This window comes from Acinonyx jubatus, chromosome C2 (assembly GCF_027475565.1).
Source record: "Acinonyx jubatus isolate Ajub_Pintada_27869175 chromosome C2, VMU_Ajub_asm_v1.0, whole genome shotgun sequence".
In the NCBI taxonomy this organism is placed as follows: Eukaryota; Metazoa; Chordata; class Mammalia; order Carnivora; family Felidae; genus Acinonyx; species Acinonyx jubatus.
Window position 1 is genome coordinate 41,954,626 of NC_069384.1, and position 13,436 is coordinate 41,968,061.

The following is a 13,436-nucleotide window of genomic DNA, read 5'->3' on the forward strand; positions in this document are numbered from 1 at the left end:
TTTAATATTTTTAACCATAAAAATTTAATTGATTTTGTAATTGGCAGGGTTATACTAATTTTGCTTAGCAATACCTAGATAAAATGATTTTTCATCCTCATCATTAGGTAGGAAGGTAGAGTGGAGAATAGAACAGTAAGAAGAACTCACAAAAAATTGAATGAAAATAATATCAAATAATGTATAAACCAAATAATTATAAAATAATACATTATATAATTTTTCAAGGGATATTTGGGCACAGGCAAGTTACAGCAATCAACTTCTAGATTCTCAGTTTTCATGTATGCTCTTTCAGAAAACCAGTTTCCTTATGTGCCTAAGAGAGTATTTACTCTCCTTTCAAAACCTGCCTTTCTGTTACTGTCTTTCTCCCACTTTACAAAAAAAAGACACACTTTAACCATCCTGACTTTTTTGCACATTGCATTTTTCCAGGGTGTCAACACCTCCACATGCCAGAGGCTGTTGGAATGTCATTGTAAGGGTTTAGAAAGTAAATGACTAATGACTAACAAATCTTTGACAGGTCATGTGGTTTCCAAGGTTTGCTTTTAACAAAAGTAAGGAGCTCCAATTGAGTTGTCAGTTAACAGATCATTTAAAGTATTTTTGAAGATAGGTCATTAAACAATTTGGGAAAATTACTCAGGAAGAAATACAAGTCAAAAGGGGAGATACTGCTATAGGCAAACATTAAATTCACACCCATTTATGTAAGTGAAGTTTTTTTATCAACCTTTGTGAAAACAAAATAGGAATAAAATTGATTTGAACCCTGACTTAGTATAACACTAGGTAATATTCATCTCTGGATGTATGGGGGCAGGTGAAGCTCATTTCATTGAGATCCATTTCCTATCACTTCCTTTCTTTAAAAAATTTTTTTTAAGTTTATTTATTTAGAGAGAGCATGAGTGGGGTAGCATCAGAGAAAGAGGAAGAGAGAATTCCAAGCAGGCCCCATGCTGTCAGTGCCAGAGCCCTGTGCAGGGCTCATAAAACGTGAGACAATGATCTGAATGGAGATCCAGAGTCAGATGCTTAACCAACTGAGCCACCCAGGCACCCGTCACCTTTTCTTTTTATGTTTAATTATTATCAAATCAGTAATAGGTTATTTTCATCAATTTTGTAATGACAGCTCTAACAAGTTTCCATTTTAACAGAGATTTAGGCCACAAGGAAAACAAATTTAGTATATATACACTTTGTGTGTGTGTGTGTGTGTGTGTAGCAGAGAAGTACAATAAGGCAATAAAAGATTTCAAGCACGAAAATGTATTAGGATAAAGAGATTTGGGGAAAGAGAATGTAAATAGAAAAAGGAGCTGTAAAATTTTCACCTGTTTAAGAAGAGTCAGTCCATGAATTTTTAAATGGACAATGATGGGTTTCAAAATCACTCTGGTATTTAGGTTCCATTGGATACATTTTAAAAAGTGGTATAATTTATATTTTAAAATGTCAATTTTTATAGTATGCTGGAAATTACATTCTTAAACATATGGTGAAGATTTTGATATCAACTTAAAATGTGCCAGAGGGTACATAGTTTTTTTCAAAATGGTGTCAGTTGGAGGTACTAGCAAAACATTTGCAGGTCACTCATCTTGTGGGTCCCAGTTCATCTGGCTGCTGATGTACTTGAATTTCTGTCATTGAAGACCAGTAAGTGGAACAGCTTCAGACTCCTCATGAATCTTGAGAGTGGAGAATGTCTTCTTGAGTCCTCTAATGTACATCCCCTCCACTGTCTGACAGGTTACTTGCCCATCCAGTCAGAGCTTTGGACTTGAGTAGCCATTGGCATGCCAGCCTCAGGGGCATCATCCTGCCATCACAAGCACTGGAGAATTGTGTGTGTGTGTGTGTGTGTGTGTGTGTGTGTGTGTGTGTGTGCGCGTGTGTGTATGTGTGCGCACGCACATGCCCATGCTGGAGGGAGGAACACCACTGGTAGCTGGGTGCAGGGGGAGCTGAGATCTACATTAATAGGCAGTTTTGTTTTCTCAGGGCTAGGAAGCACCAGCCTGAGTAGCCCGTTCATCAAGTGGTCACATGTCGGGTCGTCAGGGCAGTGTGCGTCAGGCTATTCCCCAGTGTTAGAAGTGATGGCAGGCCAGGGCGCTGACACTAAGTGAGGGTTAGGTGCAAATTCTCTGTCTCTCCCTGTGGTATGCCACTAATGCTACAGTACCAGGTCTCACACTATGTCAGCCAGATTTTTGAACCAGGTACTTCTGGTTAGTAGTGATGTAGCTTTGGATAAGTTGCCGAATTTCTGAAAGTTTTAGTTACATAAGTTCTAAAATGGGTATCATAGCTCCTCTTCACGGTAGTGATAGTTACATGGGGTAAGCATGCAAAATGCATATTGTAAGTATATAATCAGTATTTTTATTATTAGTATCAGGGTGAGGTGGAGCAGGTTAGTTGGGTTGTGGGTAGAAAGGCTTCCCTGGGGAGAGAAATCCTAAACCACCCCCCTCAGTAGAGAGTAGGGGAGTCAACCAGGCTACAGGTGGGTCATTGTAGGTCAGAGGAAGGGTCATTCTAGGCAGAGGGAGCAGTTTATACTGAGACCAGTAAAGACTAAAGACAACATGTTCCAGGAACTTCAAGTAGTTCAGTAGGGCAGGGTATATGTTAGGAGAAATCAGAATATTTATTTACTTTTAAACTTGTTTTATTTTTTATTTTTTTAAAATTTGCATCCAAATCAGTTAGCATACATGATTTCAGGAGTAGATTCCTTAGTGCCCCTTACCCATTTAGCCCATCCCCCTTACCACAACCCCTCCAGTAACCCTCAGTTTGTCCTCCATATTTATGAGTCTCTTCTGTTTTGTCCCCCTCCCTGCTTTTATGTTATTTTTGTTTCCCTTCCATTATGTTCATCTGTTTTGTCTCTTAAAGTCCTCATATGAGTAAAGTCATATGATTTTTGTCTTGCTCTAATTTCACTTAGCATAATACCCTGCAGTTCCATCCATGTAGTTGCAAATGGCAAGATTTCATTCTTTTTGCTGAATAATACTCCACTATGTATGTATGTATGTATGTATGTATATATGTGTATATATACATATACACATGTATATGTGTATGTATGTATCTATGTGTGTGTGTATACACACACACACACACACACACATACATATATATACCATGTCTTCTTTATCCATTCATCCATCGATGGACGTTTGGGCTCTTTCCATAATTTGGCTATTGTTGATAGTGATGCTATAAACATTGGGGTACATGTGACCCTTTGAAACAGCACACCTGTATCCCTTGGATAAATGCCTAGTAGTGCAATTGCTGGGTCGTAGGGTAGTTCTATTTTTAGAAGGAACCTCCATACTGTTCCAGAGTGGCTGACCAGCTTGCATTCCCAAGAAAATTTGTTTAAGCAAGTTCTTGTTTTATCTAGTTAAAGAATGAGGACAATTTCTGAAGATTTCCTGCCTCATCCTGCCGTAAGTGTGTGTTTTTAAATCCAGTGAGGCTGTCTTCCCAAAGTCCTTCCATAACTTCCCATCACATACAGGATAAAATTTTAAAACTTTATCATCTTATACTTGACCCATATAATCTTCCATAAACCACACTAGACTGTTTTTTTTTTTTTAATGTTTATTCATCTTTGAGAGAGTGGGAGTGGGGGAGGAGCAAAGAAAGAGAGGGACAGAGGATCCAAAGCGGATTCTGCGCTGACAACAGTGAGCCTGATGCGGGCCTCGAACTTACACACTGTGAGATCTCCACCTGAGCTGAAGTTGGACACTCAACCAGCTGATACACCCAGGCGCCCCTAGACTACTTTTAATTCCCCAAATGGGAATGTGCCTGTGCATGTGCTATAGCCTTTGCCCTTGAACTTCTTTCTCATTTTGTCCTGTAACTAATTCCTCCTTATCCTTCAAGATTTAACATATTGTATGATATATGAAAATAACTAGCATTCCTAAACTGTCCTTTTATGTACAATAAGGTTGAAAAGAAATATGCAAGATTAATAACCTTTATACTAAGTGATCTAAAAGAAAATGTGAATAAATGCATAAACATATAGTTCAGTGTGGAGACTAACTGCAATAAGTGTGTTAATTCTTCCCAAATTCAGTTTGGAGGGTAAGATTAGGATGTACTGAAGTAAGAGTTACAGCAGTGATGTTCACAGATTTCCCTTTTGGGTCCATTTTAATGCATTGGTTCCCAAAGTATGGCCCCGAAGATTGGCAACATCATTCTCACTTGAGAGCTTGCTAGAAATGCAAATTCTCCGGTCGCATCTCTGACCCACTGAATCAGAAAGTCCTTGGGTAGGGCTCAGCAGTCTTTTATAGACACTGGATACATGCTAAAGTTTGCAAAGCATGTTCTTAAAAAAAGAGGCTGGGCGCCTGGGTGGCTCAGTCGGTTAAGTGTCCGACTTCAGCTCAGGTCATGATCTCGCGGTTCGTGGGTTCGAGCCCCGCGTCAGGCTCTGCTGACAGCTCAGAGCCTGGTGCCTACCTCAGATTCTGTGTCTCCCTCTCTGCACCTCCCCACTCACACACACCCTCTCTCTCTCTCTCTCAAAAAATAAAATGTTAAAAAAAAAAGAAAAAAAGAGGCTGTCATCCTCCAGAATTCCTAAAACAGGTACTGGGTCCTATGATGATGCACCATCATAGTAAGAGGCAGTGAAGGAGAAAGCAGTTTCACATATTAGTCCCCAGTTGAAATTCACATGGCACAATTCCAGTCGCAGGTGTTACATTTCAATCCAGCCATTTCTCACATAGGCAACTCCAGGGTGAGTAGCAGCTGGAATTTATTTGACCATGGTTAATGAGGCTCCCAAATAACTCAGCTAGAAAGGTCAGCTTGTAAATAAATTAAATATTTCCTGCTGTATCATCTGTCAGTTGATGTGAGCTTGTGACTGTTAAGAGATCTAGATGTTGGACTGAATAAGAAATTAGGAAGGTAAAATCTGCTGGTGGAGGTGTGTGTGTGTGTGGAGGGGTGGGGGGTGGGTGGCACTATCAAGCCGTAAGTGATTTTTAAATCATCCTTGGTTTTGTATCATCTGAGCCATTGAGCGCCTCATTAACTCTGTTACGATAGAGTTGACTATAGTTAGTTTTCCATACTTTGATTTCATGAGAGGAAGACTTTAACACTCACTCCTTTTCACTCCTTTAAACACTCTTTAATGATAGTATTTTTCCTTCCAATATTAGCAGTCTCAGGTTTTAAATTTTGTCTTTATGAAAAACCCTTCCTTGTGCAGAGTGATAGACTGACATCTATTTTGATGTGTTCAGAGGTATGTAAAAACACATGTTTTTGGCAAGATGTTCTGCAGGAAGGGACTAGGCTGAGGCATAGGAGGCATTCCTTTCTGATGCAGATATTAAGGGCCCCCTAAAACCCAATAATCAAAATAAATGATTCCTTAATGGGCACAATTGATGCAAAAGAAAGAAAACCTATGATGAATAAAATGCCAAAGTTTTAAATAAAGGCAGGATGTCATAACACAAGTAGACTGAGCCATATCATGGTCTGAGGCAAAAGGGCAAAGTCGATGGTAATAACCCTGACTCTGAAAAAAAACACAGGTAAGTGTAGACTAAGACCCCATTCACTCAATTACTTACAAAATTATATTGGTGTGTGTAATACTAATGTTTATTTGTTTTTCTTTTTCTATTTCTAGGGATATATTAATAACACCATCATGCTGGCAATATGCTGTCCTTCTTAACCGATTCAATTATTCTTTTGAACTGGAAAGAGATTTACGTTTAAAGGGCTATCACACACTCTTTCAAGGATCTTTACCCTACTATCCCAAATCAATGAAGTGTTACCTTAGTAAAACTCCAGACAGAATGCCTTCAGAAAGACACCAAATTGGAAATCTAAAAAAATACTATCTCCTGAATGCCGCCTCTCTTCTCCCAGTATTGGCTCTGGAGTTAAGAGATGGGGAGAAGGTTCTGGATCTGTGTGCAGCTCCTGGAGGCAAATCAATAGCTCTGCTGCAGTGCGCTTATCCAGGTAGTGTGCTTTTCTTTCAGTAATTGACAACTTTGAAATAGCCATGTATTACAAAATACTTAAAGTACATGAGGAGAAATGTAAGATTGAGTTTGCAGACTTTGGAAGCCTGAAAATCAGGATAGTATGTAGAAGAATGGAAGTTTTAGCTGAGGAAATCAATGTAATAGCATTTTTTTTTTCTAGCTAAATACTAGCAGATAATTTTGAACACAACTGCAGCATTTTATAAACACAAATCTGTCAGATAACATGAATCCTGATAAGCCAGTAACAAACATTTTTTATTGTTACTTTCATACTTAAGAATCTTGTATTGATACCTTGTCATACTTTTAAGCAACAAAAATATACACATTTAAAACCATTTTTTGTATCATTGGTTATAAGTTCTGTCCAGTAGAAATATAATATGAAGTGTACATAAAATTTTATATTTTTAGGTACTCATTTAAAAAAGGTAGAAAAACACAGTTGAGATTACTTTTAGTAGTACATTGTAGCCCAGTACATCCAAAATATTATTTCAGCATGTAATCAAAATAAAAGTTATTAATGAAGTATTTTGCATTCTAATTTTCTTAGAATGTCTTTAAAGTGGATATTTTAAAGCACATTTCAGTTTGAACTAGCTGCCACCTTCTAAGGGCTTATAGTCACATGTGGCAAACGGGGATGGTGTTAGACAATGCAGTTCTAAAAGATTTTGAAAAGTTCTTTGGAAGTAACTTGTTACTATTATGAGTACAAAAATGATGAAATATATTTAAATGTACATTTTTATAAATATTAAAAGTAATGAGTCAACATTCATCAAAAATTCTTTTCTTAATTAGATGATGAGACTGTTTCAAAAAATTATTTCAGATATCCCTGGATACATATTACTTACAGGTTGAGAAGACAGGGTTTAGCAACAGTTAGGTCTGGTTTTTGTTTGATGTTTTTATTTTTATAAATGTAAATGCCTTTGTTCATAGAGATAAGATGATGGAAATGGTGGAAATTGTGTTACAGTAATTTCACTAAGCTCTTTAAACTCTTGAGTTATGACCCCAGATCACACAGATATTTTTAATCAAGCATTATTTTAATGATCTGTTAGGCGAGCACTCTTCGGTCTGCTTTTGATATTGTTGAAGGCAAAGGATTACAAACCATCTCAATTACAAAAGGCTACATCGCCTAGTTGTTTAACTCATTTACTTTCTCAGCCAGGGTACCCATGTGTTTAACTGCCTTTGGTGCTTTGGAAGTTTTTACACCCTGGCACAATTTGCAGTAATAAGATTCTGGATGGGTGGGAAGCATGCTTCTCAGTTATGAGGTTGGTGAAGGGTCGTTGTGAAAAGAGATGCCCTGGTGTTCTGCTTTAGGAAGTTGATGATCTGAAATTGATTCTTCTTCTTCTTCCTTCTTCCTTCTTCCCTGTTCTCCTCCTCCTCCTCCTCCTCCTCCTCCTTCTTCTTCTTCTTCTATGTTTATTTTTTTATTTTGAGAGAGAGAGTGAGTGCACTAGTTAGGGGGGTGGGTGGGCAGAGAAAGGGAGAGAGAATGCTAAGCGGGTTCCACACACTGTCAGCACAGAGCCTGAGGCAGGGTTCAACCTCACAATTGTGAGATCATGACCTGAGCTGAAATCTAGAGTCAGACGCTTAACTGCTTAACAGACCGAGCCTCCCGAGCGCCCCTGAAAATCGATTTCCTTTAAAACTATCCAAGCTTCCTTATCCCTTAGAAAGTTGTTATATATCCCTAGGGCATACATATCCCAGTTTGAAGACTAATTTATATCTTCCTTATTTTTTTTTTTAATTTTTATCTTCCTTTGAGGGCACTCCCTGTTGAAATAGTTTTTGAAAACTTTTACGAGAATTGTGAATCAGTTGTACTAGTCATCGGTACGAATATGTATTTAGGAGAAAACATGCTGTGTGTTTTCGAATTGTGGTTAAACCTCCATTATTGAAGCTTGCTATATTTTTTAATGTAAGAAATCACAACCAAAGAGATCATTTTGTAAGGTTATTTTATTATTTTTATAACAAATATAATAATGACCTGAAGGTTTATGGAATCATGTGTTATAAGGAATATTTTTATTTTCACTCTTTTTGTGTTCTTTTGACAGTATTCTTATTTTGGCTGTTACATCAGTTTTGAATATAGAATTTTTAGTATTGTAAAAAAATGGAAGAGAAATGTCGAATTTGGGTACCGTTTTGAAGAGAGCATTTTAATCCTAAATTATCCTCATTAGTAGGTAGGCTATAAATATTTTACATACTTATGATAGGGAAGGTGATTTGATTAGGAATCTGAATGCAAACTGATATTCTAGGAGCTTGAAGTGGAGAGGAATCTTCCTGTTCTTAAATCAAGGGCAATGAACTACAGGCAGTGTTCCAAGTAAAGTAGCTTTTCATCTAAGTAGGACTAATGATAATGGTTTAGTAAGAAGTACAGATGTCTTCATGCTGATGCTCAAAGCCCAAATTAGGTTAGCTACAGTGCTTGAATTTGGAATGCAGAAGCAATGCTAAAATAAGCTTTTAAAAGCAAAACCTATAATGATGGCTGCAACTAAATGTGCATTTATACAATGAATTTCTTTAGATCAGCACTGGCCTTTACTCTGGGCCAAGAGGCTCACAGCTTTGAATGATTAAAAAGCTCATATTTTAGGATGATTAAGGAAATTAGTGTACTTCTCTTTTGGTCCAGCTGCACCCACATGTTAGCACAGTGATAGATTGTGCCATTGTTTTTTTGTTGTTGTTTTTGTTTTCGTCAACACAGCCTTTGTTATGTCCTGGCCTTGGTAGAAAAAGAGCAAAGAATTCTACTCTAAATAGGAAGGCATTAACATACTAAGAATGACCTAGCTTGGTAGAGTGGCTTCATCAACTTTCTGGCTGAGGGCTCTATCCTTCCATGGAATTCTCTTTGCTGTCAGTAATACCTTTGCCATCTAAGTTAGCCTTTGGTGGTAGAAAGTTATTCTGCTTCCTGCTTCCTTTTAGGCCTCCAGGCCTTTTACACACCCTACAGATATCACTTTTCTCTACCTCTTGCCCTGATTGCTTTTTCATCAGATTTTCACTCAGGAATCAACTTTCTTAGAAAGCCTTCCAGAACTCCCTGCATTAGGTGCACTTTTTATTTATTTTGTTAGTAATAAAAACATTTTGGAATACCTAGTATGTGCCAAGGACTGTGTTAATCCCATTGCATAAATCAAAATTTCTGTATAAATACGTTTATGAAATCCTAGGGCTCTGAGGAACACAGTGTGACTATCTCTGGTGTGCATGATCTTAATTTAACCCTGCAGCCACATTAGTTGGGCACTATTATCCCCATTTTAAAGATGAAACCAAGACATAGAGAAGTTAACCTAAATTGTCCTAGGTAAGTGGCAGAGCTGTGCTCTGAACTCAGGTTTTCACGAATGTGCACTTAACTCTGTTTTGAGGTCTCCTGATGTTACCAGCATCCTCCATTAGACAGCTTCTTGAGAATAGTGCAACTTCTCACTTGTGTGTGCAGCTGCTAGACCACGCCCATTCCGTAACAGGTACTTAGTAAACCAGGATCTTGATGTGGGTGTATTCTCAAGTGTGTTTTAATCTGTCGTCAACCATGTTTTAACAAATTTGTTGTTACCATTTTGTTCTTTTGTGAATTTGTAACATTGCTTTCAGATATCTGGGAGAACCTCATCATTAGCTTTCATAGCACTTGTAATACATGGACAATATTATTATTTCAATATTTGTGTTGAGAGGAAAATCTAATTCCTCAGACAATCATAATTAGGGCTTATGGCTCTAAGGAATAATGAACAGAAATGAAAATAGGCAGAATTGTTTTTTTTCAAGTCAGTTGCACCAAAATAAATTAATAAATGAAACTATCAGCTTCAGTTTCTTTCCATGGACGAAGGCTACCATATATAGATGTAAAGCTTCAATGACTTTTGCAAGTATTTGTTAAATTCACTTCCTTTCCTGCTTAGATGAAAAATTACCAAGAGTTGGTTTATTTTTGACAATTTAAGCTTAAAGTTAATTCTGCTTCAATGTAGGAAGTCTTAGTATTATATATATATTATATATATATAATATATGTATTATATATATATATACACACATATTATATACATATACATATATATACAGATATGTACATATATATAATATATAGTATTATATATGTATATATATATATATATATACATATACATATATATGAGACTTGGGTTGTGATGTCATATTTTACATATTTTAAAAAAGTTTAACCAATCTAAGATTTTTAAAATAAAATCTACATCTACACCAAACAGTAATACAACATAAAACTATATTTGAACTAAGAGGTATTTTAAAATGCTATATTGAGAATCTTGACAAAAGCTATAATTTAATGAAAAACTGACCTGATTTTCAGTTTTAGCAATTCATTCTTTATTATAATGTCATGTTTCAAATCAAGTTAGCTACATTTAGTGAGCACATACTACACGTGAAAGGCATTGGATGTGAAGGTGTGGAGATGTGAAGGATATAGAAATAACTAAGACTTCGGTTCTTGCAGAATGACAAACTAGATCTCCTAACCAAGCCTCCCACTGAAAACAACTAAGAAATGTACGATATAATATTAAAGAAAAACACAGTCAATGATCTCTAAATACTCAGTGACCAAAATCTAAGAGATAATGGGAACCTAGGAGATCAACTAAGCATTGAAGCTAGCTTTTCACTTGAGAGCATTTGCTTAACCTGAAAAATTTGCATGTTGCTTTTCATTACTTCCTGAAAATGTAAGAATAGAAGACTGAGCCTCCCCAAGAGAGCATCTGCTAGGAGGTTAACTTACATAAAGCTGAGATTCCAAAATGGTATACCCTCCATGTAAGGTAAACTAGGAAGAAATTGTCCTCTCCAAGGGACTGAAAGGAAAACCATCTGTCTTCAACTTTGATGATGAGAGCAGAAGAACTCTCTGAATTTGTGTAAGCACAACTAAGCCAGTGTAGACCATTATAGTCAAGTTGTAGAACACTGAAAATAAAGAGAAAATCTTAATAGCAGTCAAGTGGACATTTTACCTTCAAAAGACAACAACCTGAGGATTGACCTTTGAGAGTAACAATGGAAACTAGCATTCAGAGGAATGCTATTTTCAATGTCCTAAGAAAAGATGACTGTAAATCCAGAAATACATTCACCAAAATATCTTTGAAGAGCAAAAGTGAAATGGACATGGTTTTTAGACAAAGAGAGACAGTATAAGTTTGTTACCGATGATTCTGAAGGATGTGCTTCAGGAAGAAGGAAAGCCATTGTAGATGGATGATAAAACATACAAGAAAAAATGAAGAACAAAGATGATGGGAAATATATGGGAAGAATCTGCCATTGACTGTAGAAGACAATGATAATAATTTGTGCAGTTAAAAAAGGTAAGCCCAAATAAAACCCAAATACACAGTAATAATAGCATCTAGTTTGAGAAGGAGAATTAAAATATTCTCATATCTTTTAGGAAAAATGGTAAAGGTTGACTTAATGTAGATTTTTTTTTTTACATATGCATGTTAAAATCTTTAGGCTTACTAATAAAATAATGGAAATGGAATGTAAAACATTTAAACCAGAAAAAGGGAGAAGTAGAATGAAAAATAATTAGAGACATGTTTTTCTCCTTTGAGTCTCTTAGTATCTGATGGGGACAAGGTGTGACTTTGGGGAGCTGCCTTGGCGCCATTTTATGCTCCACCACAGATATGTTTGGCTTCACCTTTACTGTCATTCCTCACGTCAGGGCTGGAGACACCTGAATTGTTTCCAGACTGGAGAAACCCTAGAAAAGATTCATGCTATTCCTGCGGGTATCTGCTGCTGATGTTACTACTGCCACAAACTGAGGAGCCTCCAGATAGCGGCCAGCTGACCAGCAGAAATCACCACACTTAAGTGGTTGCTGTAACTGGCCTTGGGACTCTCTGGCTAGGGCCAGGTAGCATAGACCTGAAGTGTGTGGGAGTTAGCAGCTATTGAGAGGGACTTTAACCAATAAGAGGCAGGAGGCAGGAAGATGCCAGCAGATTCATTGTTCTTCCTCCCTATATTGTTAAACCCCATAGTTTCTTCCAAGGCTCAGTATTTTCAGACTGTGGACATATCCTGAGAGACTGACCAGTGCTGTAGCCAGCTTGATTACAAACCCTTTTACATTTGTGCTCTCCTTTTGCATGATTTACTTCCTTTTTTCTCTCACTCTGACTTCCTTGGGATTGCATCCCCTCCGTAACAAACTTTTGTCTTAGGTTGTTTTCTAGTGATTTCAAGCTTTTAGACAAGAGCTTTTAGCCTGTCCATAAGCTGCCTTAGCAAATCCTTTAATGCCTCCCAAAATAAACACGTAAACTAATTTTTTAAAATTTAAATCTATGTTAGTTAACATATAATAATTTCAAGAATAGAATTTAGTGATTCATCACTTACATATAGCATCTAGTGCTCATCCCAACAAGTGTTCTCCTTAATGCTCCTTACCCCTTTAGCCCTTTATATTATATTACATTAACATAATAATTTCAAGAATAGAATTTAGTGATTCATCACTTACATATAATATCTAGTGCACATGCCAACAAGTGTTCTCCTTAATGTGCTTTACCCCTTTAGCCCTTTCCCCACCCAACACCCTTCCAGCAACCCTCAGTTTGTTCTCTGTATTTAAGAGCCTCTTATGGTCAGTTGCCTTCTAGTTTTGCTGATTGTTTCCTTCACTGTGCAGAGGCTTTTTATCTTAATGAGGTCTCAATAGTTCATTTTTGCTTTTGTTTCCCTTGCCTCTGGAGACTTGTCTACTAAGAAGTTGCTGTGGCTGAGGTCAAAGAGGTTGTTGCCTGTTTTCTCCTCTAGGATTTTGATGGCTTCCTGTCATATGTTTAGGTCTTTCATCTGTTTTGAGTTTATTTTTGTGTATGATGTACGAACGTGGTTCAGGTTCATTCCTCTGCATGTTGCTGTCCATTTTTCCCAGCACCACTTGCTGAAGAGATTGTGTTTTTCCATTCAATATTCTTTACTTCTTTGTCAAAGATTAGTTGGCCATACGTTTGTGGATCCATTTCTGGGTTCTCTGTTCTGTTCCATTGATCTATGTGTCTGTTCTTATGCCAGTACCATACTGTCTTGATTACAGCTTTGTAATACAGCTTGAAGTCCGGGATTGTGATGTTCCAACTTTGGTTTTCTTTTTCAGGATTGCTTTGGCTATTCGGGGTCTTTCTGATTCCATACAAATTTTAGGATTGTTTGTTCTAGCTCTGTGAAAAATGCTGGTATTATTTTGATAGGGATTGC

General features: G+C 37.0%; 1 protein-coding gene across 1 annotated transcript in view; it reads left to right on the forward strand.

Moving 5' to 3' along the window:
* NSUN3 (NOP2/Sun RNA methyltransferase 3) overlaps positions 1-13,436 on the forward strand; it is a 62,949-nt gene that overhangs the window by 6,933 nt on the left and 42,580 nt on the right. Inside the window, exon 3 of the mRNA XM_015080875.3 lies at positions 5,714-6,057. Within this exon, the coding sequence (XP_014936361.2) occupies positions 5,714-6,057 (344 nt within the window). The remainder of the gene's footprint in view (positions 1-5,713; positions 6,058-13,436) is intronic.